At 40.6% G+C, this 20767-nt stretch overlaps 1 protein-coding gene across 4 annotated transcripts in view; it reads right to left on the bottom strand.

Moving 5' to 3' along the window:
* lrriq1 (leucine-rich repeats and IQ motif containing 1) overlaps window positions 1-20767 on the bottom strand; it is a 154467-nt gene that overhangs the window by 74196 nt on the left and 59504 nt on the right. For all 4 annotated transcript variants that reach the window (XM_080191179.1, XM_080191181.1, XM_080191180.1 and 1 more), the window contains 2 exons: window positions 15455-15528; window positions 11049-11142 (listed from right to left, as the gene is read on the bottom strand). In XM_080191179.1, coding sequence (XP_080047305.1) covers window positions 11049-11142; window positions 15455-15528 — 168 coding nt within the window. The remainder of the gene's footprint in view (window positions 1-11048; window positions 11143-15454; window positions 15529-20767) is intronic.

Raw genomic sequence — 20767 nt, 5'->3', positions numbered from 1 at the left:
TTTGATAGAATAGACCTTCAACATCATGTGCTAATTGGAAGGCAGCCTAATTAAACTGCTGTGGTAAAAAACAATACAAAACAATGCTCCAATTCGAAAAATTCTCACTGTTCCATAAACTTCTAGGATCAGTTTATTTGCTTATACTGTTGTGGAGAGAACATGACTAAGTAATTACAAATCAATAGTCAGAACTGACTATTAAATGGGTAATTTTTAAATAGATAGTGAGGCAGTATTCCACAACACTATAACAATAGATGTATGATTATTTATAAACTTGCAAAACTGTGATTCAAGACTTCAGTAAGTAATTTACTGAATCATATTTACAAAGAAATTAAGTCAAAATTTAAGCTGATTTCTGTACTGACTTTGCATATTAAAATTACATTTCCTGCAGAGTTCATTTTCAATGTAAATTTTCTGCAAGTTATGCCCCCTCCTTTCAAAGCTGTTGTTATCATCTCCTTCCTCAAAAATCCTCTGTACTTGTAAACTGCAGCCCCATTTCAACGTCCCTTTCCTAGACAAAATCCTTGAGTTGTCACTTCCCAAATCCTTCATTCCCACAATTTCACATTTGAATCCACTCAATCAGGTTTCAAACTCAACCACAGTCCTGAAAAGACCCATTGTTAAAGTCACAAATGATATCTTTGTAACTGCGACCAGGATAAGCGATCCCTTCACATCCCCGACCTATCTGCAGCTTCCAACACGCCATCCTCCTCCCATGCTTCTTCTCCATCATCCAGCTGGTTAGAAATACCCTGGTTTGGTTCCATTATCCATCAAAACATAGCCACAGAGTCACCTGCAATTGCGTCTCTTCTCACTCTGTTACCTTTGGAGTTCCCCAAATATCCTGTCTTGGCCTTCTATTTCCCATCTATATGTGACCCCCTCAGCGATATAATGTTGACAACTGGCTCTATCTCACTACTCAGTGGACCCATCAACTTTCTCTTATTTATCACTTTGCTTGTCCTACATAAAGAATCGATGAGAAGAAATTTATCCAACTAATTATTGAGAAGGCTTCAATGTCTTTGAATCTTGCTGATCACATCCCTGACAACTTAAACTGAACAAAATAGTTTTCAACCTTTGTGTTGTTTTTGTCCTAAGTTGAGTTTCCAATTGCATATCCATACTTTCTGTTTAATGACAAGGGACCTTCCCTCATCTCACCAGCTCCTGAAACTCTCATTCCTGCATTTGTCACCTCTTGATTTGATGAGTCAAATGTTCACCAGGCTATCTACCATTTTCTGCAATACATAAACTTATGCTCAGCCAAAACTCTGTGGCCCAAGTCTTAACTAGCTTCAAATCTCATTCACCTATCATCCCTATGCTTGTTGACATTCACTGTCTCCCAAATCCACAGTACCTCAATTTTAAAATCCTCATCCTTGGATGGAATTTTCCCACCAGCAGTAGTTATTGTGGCAGGCGAGGCCATTAAATTGGCTTGATGGAGAAAGTCAGTTCCCCACTGGCAGGGGTCACTGTGGCAAGTAGGGCCATGGGAAACACAGAAGGAAGGAGCGGGAGGAGGCCATTTGGCCCTTCGAGCCTGGTCCGCCATTCATTATGATCATTGTTGATCTAATCCTGCTTTCTTCCCATAACTTTTCATCCCATTCGCCCCAGCTGCTACACCTAGCTGCCCCTTGAATACATTCAATGTTTTGGCATCAATTACTTCCTGTGGTACTGAATTTCACAGGCTCGTCACTCTTTGGGCAAAGAAATGTAATTAAACTGACATGACGGAAAAAGTCAGTTCCCCACTGGCTGGAAATTAGTTTGGAATTTTGTTCTCTCAAATTAGATAATGGATTAACAGCAGGTTGGATTTCCTGCTGGTTTAGGTCAGGAACCATATTTACATTAATTTGTATCTCATGAATACTCATTAAAAGGTCAACTCAGCAGAAGTACCCTCCCCTACAAATTAAATGGCCCACTAGATGATAATTAGAATGGTCTGTTTGCTGAATTTATATAAGTGGTACTCATCTGGCAAGCTTCAGTTCATCAGTGACTTGCAGTAGACAATGTTTTTTGCCTATTTTTAAGAATGTTGCTACAAGATATCAGATGTCTGCATTTCAAGCCACTTCAAGGTGTGGCAAATGAGGCCAGCGAGGAAGTGGGTAGATAGAGGTTGGGCTGAGGATGGGGGTGCCTGTGGAGAACACCACAGAGGCCAGGATAGATGAAGGCAGAGTATGGATGGGGTGTGTGGAACACAAAGGGTGTAGGGGAGACAGGCAGAATGGTTGGGGGTGTAGAACATGAGAGAAGGGTGGGGACTTGGAAGTTGGGAGTTGGGGGTAGGGTGTCAGCGTGGATAGAGGATTGGTTGTCAAATAGGAGGCAGAGAGTGGGGGTCAACGGGTGCTATTCGGATTGGCGGATGGTGACTAGTGGAGTGCCCCAGGGGTCGGTGCTGGGGCCTCAGCTTTTTACCATTTATATAGATGATCTGGAGGAGGGAACCAAGTGTAGAGTGTCGAAATTTGCTGATGACACCAAGATTGGGGGAAAGGCAAATTGTGCGGAGGGTGTGGAGAGTCTGCAGAAGGATCTAGATAGGCTGGGCGAATGGGCCAGGAAATGGCAAATGGAATTTAATGTTGGCAAGTGTGAGGTGGTCCACTTTGGTAGGAAGAATGGTAGGAAGGACTATTACTTACGGGGCGAAAAACTGCAGCAGGCGACGGTGCAGAGGGACCTCGGGGTCCTTGTGCATGAGTTGCAAAAACCCAGCTTGCAGGTGCAACAGGTGGTCAGGAAGGCGAATGGGATGCTGGCCTTCATAGCGAGGGGGATTGAATATAAAAGTAGGGAGGTCTTGCTGCAGCTGTATAGGGCATTGGTGAGGCCGCAACTGGAGTACTGTGTGCATTTTTGGGCGCCGCACCTGCGCAAAGATATTTTGGCCTTGGAGGGAGTGCACAGGAGGTTTACTAGGCTGATACCGGAGTTGAGGGGGTTGAGCTATGAGGAGAGGCTGAATAAACTGGGCTTGTACTCGTTAGAGTTTAGAAGAATGAGGGGAGATCTCATTGAGACGTATAAGATGATGAATGGGATGGATAGGATAGAGGTGGAAAGACTCTTCCCGCTCAAAAAAGATAGTAGGACTAGGGGGCACAGCCTCAAGATAAAAGGGGGGCGGTTTAGAACGGAGTTGAGGAGGAACTTCTTCACTCAAAGGGTGGTGAATCTCTGGAATTCTCTGCCCGTTGAAGTGGTGGAGGCTGCCTCGCTAAATATTTTTAAGATGCGGGTTGATGGGTTTTTGATAGGAGAGGGGATTAAGGGTTATGGGGAGAGGGCAGGAAAGTGGAACTGAGCTGCGACAGATCAGCCATGATCTTATTGAATGGCGGGGTAGGCTCGAAGGGCTGGATGGCCTACTCCTGCTCCTATTTCTTATGTTCTTATGTTCTTATGACTTGAGTCCTGGGGCTGAGGCCATGTAGGAGGCATATTGAGGAATTGTCCTATGACTGCACATGCGATGTTAAAGGGCTCTGCATGACACCCAAGACTTGGTCCAAGTCAAGAGCAAGGAGAGGAAGGTCTTTCTATGATGTGAGTGTTATGGTGTGCAGATGTGGTAGTCACCTAAGGCATTTGGTCTTGGGGGTTTGAGCCATGGCATTGTGAGGCAGAAGGCACAAGAGCATTCAAGGGAGACATCTGGATCCTGTAAGTAGGCAGTTGAAAAATATGGGGCGGCTCTGGATGACCTCATGGGAGATACTAAAAAGCCATGGTGCCTGGAGTCAGATCGATAGAGGACCTGGGAATATCAAGTTTAAAAATTCAAGAGAAACAAGGAATATCCACATGAATAATGATGAGATCAAGGTTAACAGGAGATACTGGATAGAGACAGGAGGAAGGGTATCATGGAGGAAGCAGCATTAGTCATCTTCATCACTAACTATGGGGGTCATCCTTGGAAGGCGCAGTAACCCTAGAACATGTGGTCGTTGTGGAATGTAAGAAGCATTGGACTAGTGCACCTCCATGAACAACTACACATAATGTTGTCCATTCAACCATGGTGTCAATAAGTCAGTGGGCATGAAATTCTTCAAGCCTCTGGAATGCCATTGCACACATGAATAAACTCATACCAGTATGGCAGCAGCTTAGCTGCTGGAAGACCATTCATCAATCGTTAGCACTTATTAATCTCAAGAGGGAGCTACATTTGGACAGTACCATCTCTTCAAATGCCCGCTTTCATATGTGAAAATTTCAGAGGCCTCATTTTGCTACTGAGTCCTACGATGCCACTGGATATAAAGACACAATGATCTGTATCTCAACAGCATTCATTCAAAGTTGCAAGTTATGTTCATATTGTCCTCACAAAGCGGCTCTGCAGGACCTTCATTTGATTATTGAGAAATACTCATGACCCTGCAAAGTGTACATCCTGCATTACTAGGCAGTTGAGCGGGATGTGGTGCAGTAATCAGTAACAACTTCTCTCTTCACAAATCCAAACAAGCACTCAGGAGATGTTCCAAAACACTACTTTCATAGTTACAATCTGTGACATTAATGAGCTCACAAATGTCAATCCTTGTTATCTACCTAAGTCAATAAGTGCAATGTCATGCAATGAGTTCCATATCGATTTGCATACTGTGTCTTAGCAGGGTTCCGTAAAGCACTGCTGGACAGCAATTTAGGACCAACGTTTGATCCTCACAGGTAAATAGATGTCTTCATCAGGATGACCACATACATCAGACATAGAGACAGAGTCATAGGGGTTTACAGGATGGAAACTGGCCCTTCGATCCAACTTATCCATGCTGTCCTATTTTTACCACTAGGATAGTCCCAATTGCCTGCGTTTGGCCTATATTGCTCTACACCTTTCTTACCCATGTAACTGTCTAAATGTTTTTTAAAAGACAAAATTGTACTCCTCCTCTGGCAGTTTGTTCCAAATACTCACCTGTCTCTGCGTTAAATAATTGCCCCTCTGGACCCTTTTGTATCTCTCCCCTCTCATCTTAAACCTATGCCCTCTAATTTTAGACTCCCCTACCTTTGGGAAAAAATATTGATTATCTACCTTATCTATGCCCCTCATTATTTTATAAACCTCTATAAGATCATTCCTAAGCCTTCTACGGTCCAGGGGAAAAAGGTCCCAGGCTATCCAGCCTCTCCTTATAACTCAAACCATCAAGTTCCGGTAGCATCCTAGTACATCTTTCCTGCACTCTTTCTAGTTTAATAATATCCTTTCTATAATAGGGTGTACACAGTGACATCACATACTTATCCACTAATTACAGACTACAGTGTGAAAGCATAGGAACAGTCACTAACCTTGAAGATCAATTCTCCTAAGGCAAGTTAATATTTGCCTGAGATGCAAGGATCATATGTGTATTGTTCTGCCTTCATTTTCATACATGAAATGAAATGCCTTTGTTCATATTGCAGATGTGGAAATAAAGGCAATTTACTGTGATAAGATTGAGTGAGACTTAATGGAACTGAGGAACCAGATGGGAGATAATTGTGGGCGGTTCATTTTGTACAATTGAGTGAATGTAGGGCCTCCCATCATATTGGTTAGGCATTCATTACCTGAGATTCTGAGAGGAATAAATGCAAAATATATTTACATTATACAGCGAATGAACACCCATGGCATAACTGTGCGTTCAAAACTTCTCAATTTTTCTAACCCTACTGCTACATCTAGACACTACCCCAATATCTGAAGCACAGATAAAGCTAGCCTGCTGACTGCTATTGTCTGTTCTCTGAGAATACTATGGTGGGCGTTTTCTTGTGGTCCAAGGCCTGGAAGGCCCTAGCTTGCTAATGGTCTCCTGATCTAAGGCAGACGCACCCTTGACTGCTTAATCTGTTGGAATTGATGGAGTTACAGGCTGAGGAGTGTTGGTGCAGCAGGGCACTTTGAGCGTCTTGGGTGGATGTCCTCAGGGTGCCTGACTGGTGCTCCTGTTCCCTTTGCGTATTCAATAGCACCTTCCTGTCCTCTTGAGGAGAAGAGTCAACCGAAAAGGCCCCCGTCTTTGCCCAGAACTGGAACTCCAGGGCGATGTTATGGAGGGCTGAACGCAAATCTGGCAAGAATTGCTGGACTTGGATCTCCAAGTTTGCTGCAGCCCTTCCCATGAAGAGCTTGATGGGCTCGCATGTCATTTAGGCAAAATGTGGATGGAGTCCTCCATCCTTCGTTCTGGTCTGGTGACGGCCTCTGACAACTCTGCTTCATGTTCCCTGCCTGTCATCTCCAACAGTTCTCTCAGGGATGATTCCAGAGGTTCGTCATCAGATTTAGTTTCAGCTGGGGCCTGTTCTCCAGCAGTCATCTGGGTGCTGTGGCTAATATTGCTCTTGTTCAACATCCTGGTAATAGCAAATGGATATCATCTTCTGTCACTGCACCTTGCTCAGTTTTTTTTTAAAGTTTATTAGTGCCACAAGCAAGGCTTACATTAACACAGCAATGAAGTTACTATGAAAAGCCTCTAGTTGCCACAATCTGGTGCTTGTTCAGGTACACTGAGGAAAACTTTAGCATGGCCATTAAACCTAATCAGCACGTCTTTCAGACTGTGGGAAGAAACTGGAGCACCCAGAGGGAACCCACACAGACACAGGGAGAACGTGCAAACTCCACACACACACAGTGACCCAAACTGGGAATCGAACCCAAATCCCTAGGGCTGAGAGGCAGCAGTGTTAACCACTATGCAAGATTCTTGTCAACAGAATTTTATTGCAATTACGTTGGAAACCATGTTTACGTGCAAAGACTGATTTCCCCGTGCACTGCTTGAGCTGTAACGGTCAAAAGGTGGAAGCAGCTCTGAGAAACCTTGGGGTTTTGGCCCTGGTACATCGCTCAGAACAGCCTGCCATTTCCATTATCATTAATATGCAGAACAGGGGTATGTCTCAGAAAGGAAATGTCAAAGCTGCATAGTCATTCTGAAGATTTACCCACACACTGCGACTGACAGCACTTTAGTCAGGGGTAATGCAGGTCTCAGTAAGTAAGAATAAAAAAAACAGACTCATCATCACACTCCAGAATACTCAATTAGCTCATACTGAATTGACTGACAGAAATCGAAGATGCATTTTAGGATTTGTAGAAATATTTGAAAATATTTAGCAAATGATTGACTAATGTAAGGCACCGCACTTAATTTATCAACCCAAGCTATTGGAGCATAAAATTGCCACATAATGTAGTTGAGGCAGTGAAATTTGCATAATTTAAGGGAAAATTGGATAAATATTCGAAGCAAAACAAGATACAGAATCCTGGAAGAGAAATGGTCAATGTAATTGGCATTAAATTGCACCAGCAAAGAGCATACAGGTCTGGTAAGCTGCACAACATGCATCCGTATAATAATTTACAACGTGAAATATAAGATTACAAGAAAATAACTGCTAAATCTATTCAACCTGGAATGCAATAATCTTCTGCATTCTGGCTCTAACATGTATTCATACTCACTTATGCTACACAAGTTGCATTTTCTGGTGTCTTTAATGTAGCTAAATCATTTCATATGAGCATTCAAACAAAATTGACAAAACCACAAAAGCAAGTGGCAGGACAAACAACTGAAAGTTTGTTCAATGATGTCAGTATTTAAGGAATATCAGGTTGAAGGAGAAAGAGGAAGACAAACACATTCCCTTATCTCTCCCAAGCTGGTATAGAGATATGAAAATTAATCCTAATTTGTTTCATAACTTTGAAAATATAATACATTTGAAAAGCCCTTTGGTATACTTCACAGCATTTCCCCTAGTTTAATCCACCAACCTCACCCCTTTCCTTTTTGCTCTATGCCCCCTCCTTCTAAGTCCATATGCCTGAAATGCAATCTTTTCCTTCCTCCCACCTCAAATTTGCCAAACAATTTCTATGCTCCCAATTGTTGGGCAAATTTTGAGACATTTCTGCACATAACAAATTCATTACAAATATGGCTGCACCAAGATGCACCATTAATGTACTGGTAGCAATGACCATTATACCCTGTTCATTGAGGAGTGTAGAAGAGAATGTCAGGAGTGGCAGAAGACATACCTGAAAATGAAATTAAAATACTGATGAAGCTACAACACAGGACTACAAACATTTCCCTTCTGCATGTGAATGTTTCCCTTATCTGCTGGGGGTCCTAATGTCTTTGGGGCAGCCATGTCTTTGACGGGGGTGGGGACTTAAATTGAACTTTGAGATTGGGGTGCCTTTATCTCAGAGTTGTCAGTGCATTTAGGCTTTGCTGTTCCAGTTGGCTGTGTGATCCTTGCTAGCACTCTAAAATTGCACAGAATGTCATTACATCAGGTGAGAAAAGGCAGCTGTGAAGCCAGCCTGAGTTTCACATGGCTTTTCTCGCCTGATCCGACAAGATGGCATCCATACTTTCATTGTGCACCTTTGGTAAAACATTTTTGGAATTTATCTTCTAACATTTTTTCTAACTGTACATCTTTATTTCCCATGTGTTTTATCTTTTCTTTTGGTGAACATTTTAATTCTTTGAATTAAAAGTGGAAATCAATATTTGCTGACAATTATGAATGTATCCATGAGATTTCTAAAAACAATACCTCTAAGGAAAATCACAGAAACGGTGATTGCAGAAGAATTAATCAAATGATTTAGAAGGTACAGATTGCCAAAGGAAATACATTCTGATTAGGGTTCAAATTTCATGTTCATGTGGAAGTAATGAGAAGTCTGGAGATAAAGTAGTTCAGGTTCAAATTTTAAAAACCATGATTACAGCTAGGAATATCCTCATGACTGGGATCAAGGAATTCCACTCTTGTTGTTTGCTGTTAGGGTAGCTCCTAATGACACTTTTATAGGGTAGTAGGAATAGTAGTATTTTTCAAAGCAGGTTTCTGAATTGGTGTTTTAAATTTGCCATTGTTACCATATAGCTCATAAGTCCTACACAAAGTGCAATCTGGGTGAATGACCATGGCCACCGACAATCTACTTCTGGGACCAACTGGCCAGGCTCTCTCCTGTCCAAGTGCCTCCCCAGAGGAACAACTGGATGTAATAAGGCCATTTAAGCCGAGGTTGACTACCCTGTCAGAAACTTCCTGACTCAAGCTACCAGCCTCCATATCAAAAATCCAGTCCTAACAGACAGAAGAATACACTTCACTCTTTGCCCTGATATCTTCATTTTGGAAAGACTGGGAAATCAAAGCCAGCAGGTTGTGAACTAAAATTCTTGATACTGAATCAGAGAGAAGGCTTTCATTAGGGAGGTTTGGAAACTTGAAGAAATGCAAAGAAGATCTGGCAGAATTGTTTGCTGATTCAAATTCCAAACCAATTCCAATTGTGCTGCTGTTGCACAAACGTCCACCACCCAAGTCCCAAAAGTCATTAGCTAAACCTCTTTATCACTTAAAAATAATTATACTTCTTGTATATTCCTCAGATATGCAACAGAAAGTAAAGAGGTGTGGGATAGAAGGAAATTTGACTGATTGGAAAAGTAACTGACTGTTTCATAGAAGACAGAGGGTGATAGGTGGAGGGAAAATTTTCAGACTGGAGGCCTATTACCAGCAGTGTACCACAGGGATCAGTGCTGAGTCCTCTACTATTTGTGATTTTTATCAATGACTTGGAAGAGGGGGCCGAAGGGTGGGTTGGTAAATTTGCTGATGACACCAAGATTGGTGTAGTGGATGAGGTGGAGGGCTCTTGTAGGCTGCAAAGAGACATTGATAGTATGCAGAGCTGGGCAGAAAAGTGGCAATGGAGTTTAACCCTGATAAGTGCGAGGTGATTCATTTTGGTAGGACAAACTTGAATGCAGATTATAGGGTCAACGGCAGGGTTCTGAAGAATGTGGAGGAACACAGAGATCTTGGGGTTCATATCCACAGGTCTCTGAAGGTTGCCACTCAAGTGAAGAAGGCATGCAGTGTGTTAGCATTTATTAACAGGGGGTTTGAGATTAAGAGCCATGGGGCTATGTTGCAACTATACAGGACCTTGGTGAGACCACATTTGGAATATTGTGTGCAGTTCTGGTCACCTCACTATAAAAAGGATGTGGAAGCTTTGGAGAGTGTGCAGAGGAGATTTACCAGGATGCTGCCTGGTTTGGCGGGTAGGTCTTATGAGGAAAGGTTGAGGGAGTTGGGGCTTTTCTCCTTAGAGCGGAAGTGACTTAATCAAGGTTTATAGAATGATGAGGGGGATAGATAGAGTGGACACACAGAGACTATTTTCTCAAGTGGATGTAGTCTTACTGGGGAGTATAACCTTAAGGTTCATGGTGGGAGATATAGGAGTGATGTCTGAGGTAGATTCTTTACTCAGAGAGTGGTTGGGGTATGGAACACACTGCCTGCTGTGATAGTGGAGTCAGACACTTTAGGAATTTTCAAGTGGTTATTGGATAGGCAAATGAAGCACACCAGAATGGTAGGGAGTGGGATAGCTTGATCTTGGGTTCGGACATAGCTTGGCACAACATCAAGGGTCGAAGGACCTATACTGTGTTGTACTGTTCTAAGTTCTATCATAAATAGAGAAACTTAAGAAGTAACAATGTCACAAATGACTTATTTTAGTCAAACAACAGACGGACATGAGGATTACTTTAAAACAAACTTCTGACTAAATTCACACAATACATTGTGTTTGTTTGAATAGCATGCAAGAAACAACACTTCTCACTGTATACTAATAAAAGTGACAATAATAAATCAAATCAAATATTTGCATTTATTTTCTAGAAAATCAGAACCATATGATTAATTTAAAAGATGAATGAAATTAATAAATAAATTCCTACTTTTTATATAATTAACACAATGGAATATTTGTAATATGACATGTGAAATACTGTCATTTAAATTTTTGCTGAGACAGTCTTAAACGTTCTATTAAATTCAGTAATATACTATCCCACTTGTCAGATAGCAAAACTTGAAAAATGCATTTGGCTCACCTCCAGCCTGACTCTTGCTGAAGTGGATTCCCATCTAGTAACAACTCCTTCAGACTGTGACATCCATCAAGACTTAAAAGGAAGCTCATGAGATCTATGTTAAAGAAAATAGATTCAGAACTGATTAAAGCAGATAAAACAAATAAAATGGGTAATTTATAATGTTCTAAAAAATCAAGCATGTTGGAAAAACAATTTGAAGGGCATGACTTTTACAAAGATAAATATATTAATATTCTATATTTTACAATATCAAGGACTTTGTCAGTTTATGACACTTCAATGTATAAGTTACAATGTAGTGCTTTATTCTAACGCACGACAAAGTTTAAAAAAAACAATAAGTTGAAATTTCACTCCCACGTTCAGAAAAACCGACAGATCTGACTTACATCACATTATATGGGGCTAAAGATTTAAAGCTACACATAACAGTTGTAATTCAATAATGCTGTGCTGAAGTAGCAATTGGATTTGTGTTAGCTGCAAGCTAATAAATGGCAGATCTGCCAACTCCTGAATAAGAGGTAAGATGGGTTAATATATACGCTCTTTCTGTAATTTTACATATTTTAAATGTACTGTCAGACATTTTGCATTTCTTCAGAATTAACTATTTATATTTTTGCAGTACTTGCACTTCTCATCTTTTCAAATCTAGTGAGTGCCATTAAATTGTTTCACTCTTTGCTTAACTATGAGATATCCCAATGGCACCATCACAACAATCTGACTGGTCTCAAGGAAGCCTTAGACGCCAGTATTATGACAGGATGGCACAATCATCTTAACCCATGGAATGAACAGTTGGTGACTCTTCTAAGGTATGTAGGGATTTATTTTCATCTTCAGGGACCTCAGTTCAAGCTTTGTTAAGCCTAAAGTGCATGCAAGGAATCCAAACATTAATGGATGTAATAGAACATAGAACATAGAACATTACAGCGCGGAACAGGCCCTTCGGCCCACAATGTTGCGCCGACCAGTCTTATTTTTAAAAAAAAACATTGACCCACTAATCTAAACCACTCCTTTTTCGTCCATAAACCTATCCACCAATCTCTTAAACGCCCCCAAACTAGGCGCATTTACAACTGCAGCAGGCAGGGCATTCCAGTCCCTCACCACCCTCTGGGTAAAGAACCTGCCCCTGACATCCGTCCTATAACTACCCCCCCTTAATTTGAAGCCATGCCCCCTCGTGCTAGATTTCTCCATCCGAGGAAACAGGCTATCACCATCCACCCTATCTAAACCTCTAATCATCTTATATGTTTCTATAAGATCCCCTCTTAGCCGCCTTCTTTCCAGTGAAAACAACCCCAAATCCCTCAGTCTCTCCTCATAGGACCTCCCCTGCATACCAGGCAACATCCTGGTAAACCTCCTCTGCACCCTCTCCAAAGCCTCCACATCCTTCCTGTAATGTGGGGACCAGAACTGCACACAGTACTCCAAGTGCGGCCGCACCAGAGTTGTGTACAGTTGCAACATGACGCTGCGACTCCTAAATTCAATCCCCCTACCAATAAACGCCAAGACACCGTATGCCTTCTTAACAACCTAATGTTGTGAGGCTATGAATATAAATTCCCAGTGAGTACCCCCTGAATGGAAAGTTCTTTATCAGCAGTGCTAAACATGAAAATACACGAAGGATCACTTTTATGTCACATAAAATCAGAGATAAAGACAAAATTTGTCAGCACAGTTGCATAATCTTGTATAGATTGATAAAGGTTTTCTGCACTGTATAGATAACAGAAAATGGATAATTTTGACTAGCTTTAAATCCAGCCATGATGCAAAATGCTTGCTAGACACATTCCAATATCAACCTTAACTCAATGGAATCTTTCCCATTTCAGCAGTTGCAGAGAGAAATAATTAAAATGTAAAATGTACAGAAAGATTGGTTCATTTTGAATATGACAGACAGCTCTTTGCTACATTTGAGTGGTCGGACATTCAAGTTCAGAAACCCTGCTAACTTGGATCTTTAAAAGTTTTATGTGTAAATCCAAGAATCTGTTTAAAATCTCAGAGGTGAAAAATCATTTGAATTTTAAAATTAAAAAGAAACAATTTATATTTCCATGGAACAGTTTAAACAATCAATCAATCATAGAACCCTACACTGCAGCAGGAGGCTATTTGGTCCATCGGGTCTGCACCAACCACAATCCCACCCAGGCCCTATCCGCATAAACCCATGCATTAACCTAGATAGCCCCCTAAAACTAAGGGACAATTTAGCATGGCCAATCCACCTAGTCTCCTATAATACCAGGAAAAAAGTACTTACAAACTATTTCCAGAAGATTCTTTGTTTTTGAAATTACGGTCCATTTATTGACTTGTTAACTCAAGAGATTAGATGAAAGGTCACCCACTGTAAATACATAACTATGTCATGCAACTGCTGCGATTGTTCACCTTCTGTGACGAAATTCACCTGATATTGTAAACTTAAAATGGCCTCTGACATGATGTAAAACTGCTTTCAAAGAATGGTGTTGGGATCTAATGGAGGCACTAGGTAAGACCGAGAGCTAAAAGCTACTGATCACCACCTGATGTTTAATTTGATATCTGGTTGGAAATGGGAGACAAACAGCATTTTCTGATTTGCAGCATATGATAAGTAATGGTACCCACACAGCTGCACTTGGACCTCAGTTTTTCATCATATATATCAGATGATACTAAGTTAAGAGGAACTAATCTATTGTTTAACCCTGGTTTGAGGCAGCAAGGAGTACCTTAACTTAGAGTCAATGTTTTAAGTTGTGCAGAACTTAATTTTCACAGGTCATGCTACAATATGGATATATAGTTTGCCCCAGTCGCATGGTATTGGAGTACTAGTAAGTGTTCTACACACAATTCAGTATATACTTAAATGGTTTGGGCCATCTGTTCCAATTTTTTAGGTATTTTTCGATCTTAAAGTTCATATATTGTAAATCACACTTTCCTCAAACATTTGAAACTCTCCATTCTTGCCAAGTAATCAAAATGAGTTCTTGGTAAAGATATCTGAGAAATAGCAGCAGGATTAGACCATTCAGCCTCTTGGGCATGTTCCGTGATTCAGTCAGATCATTGCTGCTCTATAACTGAAATCCATTTACCAAACTTTCCTCAATCTGCCATGATATCCCTACCTGACAAAAATCTAAAAATCTGTTCAATCTTGCAAATTCCAACTGATTCAACATTCACAATCTTTTGTGGGAGCAAGGTTCAAGTTTTAATCATCCTTTTTTGTGAAAAAAGTGCTTAATTTCATGCTGACTTTGTTTGCTGTCATGTCAAGATTGTGTCTCTTAGTCCAAATTCCAGCACCAGGGAAAATAGTTTCACTTTATCTACCTTATTGTCATAGAATCCCTGCAGTACAGAAGGAGGCCATTCGACCCATCCAGTATGTACAACCACAATCTCACCCAGGCCCTAATCCCATAATCCTCATTTACCCTGCTAAACCTCCTGACACTGGGGTCAATTTAGCATGGCCAATCAACCTAACCCGCACATCTTTAGACTGTGGGAGGAAATCAGAGCACCTGGAACAAACCCATGCAGACATGGGGAGAAAGTACAAACTCCACACAGATGGTGCAAATTCCTTGAATTCCTTAATTATCTTAAGCATCTTGACTGACCATTCCTCAGTCTCAAAGGGAGACAAACCAAGTTTATGAAACCTCATTCATCATTAGTTATGTTATTTTATGTTATGCTATAATTTTATGAAATCTGCAGGGTACCTTCACCTAGAGTAATATGGAGAACTTCAAATAGGGTCTGACCAATGTCTGGGCACATAAAGATTAAATTCCTACCTATTGTACTTCATTCTCAAAAACTCTAATTACTTCACACAAATGGCCAAGGTAGGTGAATGTATTCTCGAATACCATATTTCACCAACTGCATCACTAGCTTCAGACATGGCTGAATGCATTACACCCCCATCACTCCCTACCACCAATTTCTATCACACACAACTCATAGCTAACATTCATAGCTTCATCTCACTGACACACATAGTATTATTACAAGCCTCACATCCACATCTCACAGCTTGCAAACACTGCCAGCTGTTCAACATTCTACACAAAGTAAAACACGTACAAAAATATTCTTAGTTATAGACTGTTGTTTCTAATTTTAAAAATAACTCCAAACTCAATTCTGAGTTTAAACTGAATTTTGATCTTGAATCATCTGAAAGATCTCATACTGGCTCAATGAGTGATGTTTAAATGCAGCTCTACAGGGTCCCTGTCCTCCAGGCCAAAGGAGGTTCAAGCTCTAACAGAGCTTTCAAGCCAGTGAATAATTAGGTAAAAACAATAAAAAGAAAAACAATAGAGAAAAAAAGCAAAATGTTAACTCACCTGATAAGCGATTATTGCTGACGTTAAGCCTCTCCAATAGCAGAAAGTTAGACATGGGTGTAAGATGTGTCAGACTAAAAAATACAGGAACATTATTTTACATATACAGAATGAGTTCAGTTACCTATTGACAATGAATTATCAGATGTTCCCATTCATGATAATGAATTCTACAAAATTTATTACAATTTCCGCTAGTTAGCTTTTGCATTTTTAATCATGTATATGTGTGTAATTGTACAGTAATTGGACAAAAGGCAAATGTTTGTGCAGTATGCACCTTCTTACAATACAATCGTCCAATCTATTTTGCGATAAACTGACTTTGACTTTTGGTACAGTTAACAAAAATAAAAGCAGTTAAAGTTTCTTGCGCTGTTTAATGATATGCTGACAAAATCATATCATAGGAAAATGGAAGTTGTTGAATTCCTCATGACCAGCTTAAAGGAATCTTATAGAAGTTCAAGTTTTAAGGCTTTTATTGTAACAAACAAACCAAAGTCAATATCAAATAAACAATACTTAGTCAGCAACTAATACTCTAGACTACATCGAAGATTCTCCTCCTTAGTTTCTTAACATTATCAACACTTCCACATCACATTTACATATTACGCTGCACTCTTCACAGAATTATACATTTTACAGGAACCAATCCAAAGTTACTCCCAGCTTTCTGGGAATAAGACCCTAACTCCCCAGCAAAGTTACTCCCTGTTTCACTGTGTCGTAAGTCAAAAGTTGTTTCCCTCAGTCTGAGAGTCTCCAAACTGACTTCTAGCGGCAAGGCTCACTCCAGCAATTTATTCTCCCAGCTTCGCCTGGGCAAATATTCTATTGTCGTTCAATCTCTGCAGTTGCCTTCTCTTCAACCTTTCAGAAATTCCACCAGCATTCTACCTGGCAGCTAACAGAGAAATAGCCTATTACTTTCTGCTGATCACAGCAGCTGTAATCCCTATCTCTCTCCCTCTTTCTGGGGTTCACTCTCTCTTGTGTCTAAGGATTTTTAATCAGACTGCCTGAGAATCTGTAGATCTACCTGTGGCAAAGCCAACTGCTCTGTCCTTTGTTTTCAAGTGTTCATGGGGTTTGTGAGGCCATGATATTCAAGCCACACAGGTTTATCATCAGACAGAAGTAGTAGTAGGTCACATGCAACTCTTCATTACTGTATTTTGAATTAAAGAGACATTTAAAACATAACCATCTTATGAAACATCAAAACTGTTGCATCATGTAATTTAAAAATATTTGAAAAACTTAAAACTCTGTTCATAACTTCCTAAGGTCGCCAATGTTTACCAGTTGGCAATGATTGATTGTAAGGCTGTTAACAGTAACTGAACTGATTAGGAGATGTTCGCAGTTGTTAGGCATAGAAAAATCTAAAATATATTTATAAAGCGTATTTATGATTTTGCTATACTTAGTACCATTTCCCTCAATTCGGTCAATGATTTTTATGACAAAACAGAGTGCCTTAGGAAGGGTGTGTGGATGTTGAGATGTTCACAGGTAACATACAGGCTAGTATCTAGTGTACAATGAGGTGGTCAAACATTTGACAGACACTAAGAGGCCATTATGCTAAATTTAATGAAGACGTTGAAATTTAAGGAAATTGAAACAAGTACAACACCAATATTCAGAGTAGCTGTGTATAAGCCTGTTCTAATCTTACAATTGTCGGGTGCAAAATTAGTTTTGCAAGCCAGATCTAAACCAACAGCAGCTCAATGAGAGAGAATTTTAAGGTGTAGTGCCAAGTTTGAGTCCATAATGACTCCAAAGACTACACTAGGTGTACTGAGCATGTTACAGGGTAATGCACATCTACTAGCAAGATGATGAATGTGCCAATTTACTGATCATAGATTGGCAAAATCTGATTTTCCTTTAAATAAGATCTTGCACTTATCTGGGATTGGAGTATGTTTCAATTACGTTTAATTAATCTAAAAAAAAGCTCTGGGGATCACCACCGTGGCCCATCGCCAAAACCTTGATTAACCCTCTTGCAAAATTTCAGGCCTTCTCTTCCCTCCCCATCCTGGAATCCTTTCCTGCAACTCCAACTCCTGGAACGTAGACTGGAATTCTCCCGCCATTCACGCCAACAGGATTTTCTGGTCCCACCAGCAGCATACCCCTTGTCATGGATTTGCTGGCAGTGTGGGGTGGCTTCAATGGGAATTCCCATTGACAGGAGTGGGACCAGAGGATCGCACTGGCAACGAACAGTGCGTTGCCTCCTGCCGCTGAAATAAACACTGAGGGGTGTGCCAGAGATTCTCGCCCGTACACTCAGGCTGGTTGGTGCAGTTCCTGTTCCAGCACTGCAGTACTGCTGCTGAAGGAACTGAAGAGCTGTCAGTCAATCTGATTGAATGGCAGCACTCTAGGTAGGACTTCCTCCTGAGCGAGAAACAGAAGTGCCATCTTATGCCAACCATTGCTTGTTCTAGTCAGCAGAGATATGTTCCCTGCTGATTTTTTGGATCATGGGAGCCAGACTTCTGCTCTCCTTTAAAATCAGGCCATATAAAGGAATTATTTTGTTGTGCCATTCAAAAAGAATGGTCTGATTTTACCATCAAGTTATGCCCGTTTCTGGACGCAAAAACTTGGTAAAGTTGGGTGTGAGGTGTGTAGTGCAATCCGCGCCCGTTCCCCCTTAACCAATTGCCAAAAATGGCCGCCTGTCTGAACCATGCCCAAAACGGGCACAACATCAATTTAAATGCATTTGCACGCATTTAAATTGACTTAATGGGTTGGATGCCCAAACTTACCAGCATTTCCCCGTTTACCACCGTGTGAAACAGACATGGTGTGCAAAGGTCAGAATTGGGCACTCCAGCTTGTGTTCAGAGCTTCTGGCTGCTCTATGACTCCGATCGGTGGTGAGGGGGGATTGGGGGGATGGTGGGGGGGTGGGGGGCAGTCAGATTGCTCTCTGGTGAGAGGGGGAGGGAGACAGGTCATTTCACTCTCTAGTAGGGATAATATGCTAATCACTCTACTGCTAAAAGCTAAAATGTCTCCCTTCGTATTAACAAGCTACTGTAAAATTTTATTTTCATCGAGAAGCAAATTGTTCTGTAGTTGACTCCATTACTGCAAAATTCTCACCCATACAATTGATTTGAGAACCACTGGGTTTCCTCAGGGTGCTCCAGTTTCCTCCCACAGTTCAAAGATATGCAGGTTAGGTGGAGCGGCTTGATGGCACAGTGGTTAGCACTGCTGCCTCACAGCGCCACGGATCCAGATTTAATCCAGGGCTCGGGTCCCTGTCTGTATGATGTTTGTACATTCTCCCCATGTCTGCATGGGTTTCCTCTGGGTGCTCCGGTTTCCTCCCATAGTCCAAAGATGTATAGGTTAAGCTGATTGACCGTGCTAAATTGATCCTAGTGTCAGAGGGATTAGCACGGTAAATATGTGGGGTTAGGGGGATGGGGCCTGGGTGGGATTGTGGTTGGTGCAGACTCAATGGGCCATATGGCCTCCTTCTGCACTGTAGGGATTCTATGATTCTACCACAAATGCGATGACTCAAACTGAACTGTATATTTTCTAATTTTTTTAAAGATAAACACCGCAATAATTGGAATTAAGCTAAACAATTAAAACTTCAAATCATTGCTACTTGGATGTATTCAGAGTAATTAATATTTTTATACTTTTCATTCTACAAGGATCTGATTCAATGAGCAGAGGTGCTAATATTTTATGAAATTCCAGAAATCAAAGCTGCTAAATGTTTCCAAGCACATACCAAAAAACTATTTCCCCACAAAAAGTGGCAAATGCACATGTATCCTTTAAAAAATGGGATAAATACATGAGTTTGGCGCCAAATAGATAAAACATGGTCTCACTTTAGTTTCATCATGCATATTTAAGACTGGAAAACTTTCCCAATTATAAAGCTCCACTTGGTCAGGGAATGGGTTGGAGGGTGGGTGGATTCCTTTGATGAATAAGGTACTATAACTGACAAGGGGAGAATGACATTGAACATCCATGGTCATACTCAGAGGTCAGAAATACAAAGAAAAATCACAAATTTTAAATTAACAAAATATGAAGAAAACATTTAAAGCAGAAATGGTGCTCAGAATAATCACAACGTTTAAAACTATTCATCGTGACACAAACCTGTTTTCTGTTGTGAAGTCAGTTTGTAAGCCTATAAAGGTTGGAATTGGTTTGGATTTCATTATTTTTGATACTTAATACATTTCCTGTTAGCCAATACAATACATAGAACCAAATGAATTTACGACCATAGATTGGCAAAATCTGATTTTCCTTCAAATAAGATCTTGCATTTATCTGGGATCAGAGTAAGTTTCAATTATATTTAAATAATCTAAAAAAAATTCACAGCCAGGCACAAAACTTTCACTTTAGGGTTTATTCTCATGTAAAATTGTTAAAAAAAAGTTAATTTCCACACTTATTTATTAAATATTTCCTGGGATGAGATTGTGTAAGGATCCCCTCAAGAACACAACTTACACTGTTTGTAAGAAAAAATGCTGGAAAATCTCAGCAGGTCTGACAGCATCTGTCAAAAAGAGAAAAGAGCTGACGTTTCGAATTCAGACGACCCTTTGTCAAAGCTAATAGGCATAGAAAGTGGGAGATATTTATACTGCAGGGTGAGGGAATGAAAGATGAGTCATAGCCACAGAAATAAGGGGAAAGGCTGCTCATGGCAGCCGTAGAGAATAAAAGGTGTGAATGGCCAAACAGTAGAGAAGTTGAAATCAGAGAGTAAACTGAGACAGATAAAGGTGTGGGGGAGGGTGGGGAATGAATGAAAAAGAGGTAAAATGGAGAAAAAAGAGGAAAAGGGGAAGAAAAGGGCAGAAAAGGTAAGGAAAGGGGGATAGAATCAGGGGAAAGAATGAGGGAAGAAAAATAAAGAAAGACAACAAAGAAATAACAAGTAGAGGACAGCGAAAAACTAAATAAAATGAAAATAACGGGGTCAAGGTGGGGTAGAGCTAATCATCTGAAGTTGTTGAATACAATGAGGGCTGTAATGTGCCTAGCCGGAAGATGAGGTGCTGTTCCTCCAGTTTGCGTTGAGCTTCACTGGAACATTGCAGCAGGCCAAGGAAAGACATGGACAGACACTTCTCTCCTTACAGATGCTGCCAGACCTACTGAGATTTTCCAGCATTTTTTCTTTTGGTTTCTGATTCCAGCATCCACAGTAATTTGCTTTTATTACATTGTTTGTAGTCAGCTAACTTTGCCACAGGTTTTCATGAAGTTTCAATCATTAAGTAA

This window comes from Carcharhinus amblyrhynchos, chromosome 6 (assembly GCF_965287045.1).
Source record: "Carcharhinus amblyrhynchos chromosome 6, sCarAmb.v2.hapA, whole genome shotgun sequence".
Lineage (NCBI taxonomy): Eukaryota > Metazoa > Chordata > Chondrichthyes > Carcharhiniformes > Carcharhinidae > Carcharhinus > Carcharhinus amblyrhynchos.
Note: the sequence above shows the minus strand (reverse complement) of the source record. Positions and strands in the feature narration are given on the sequence as shown.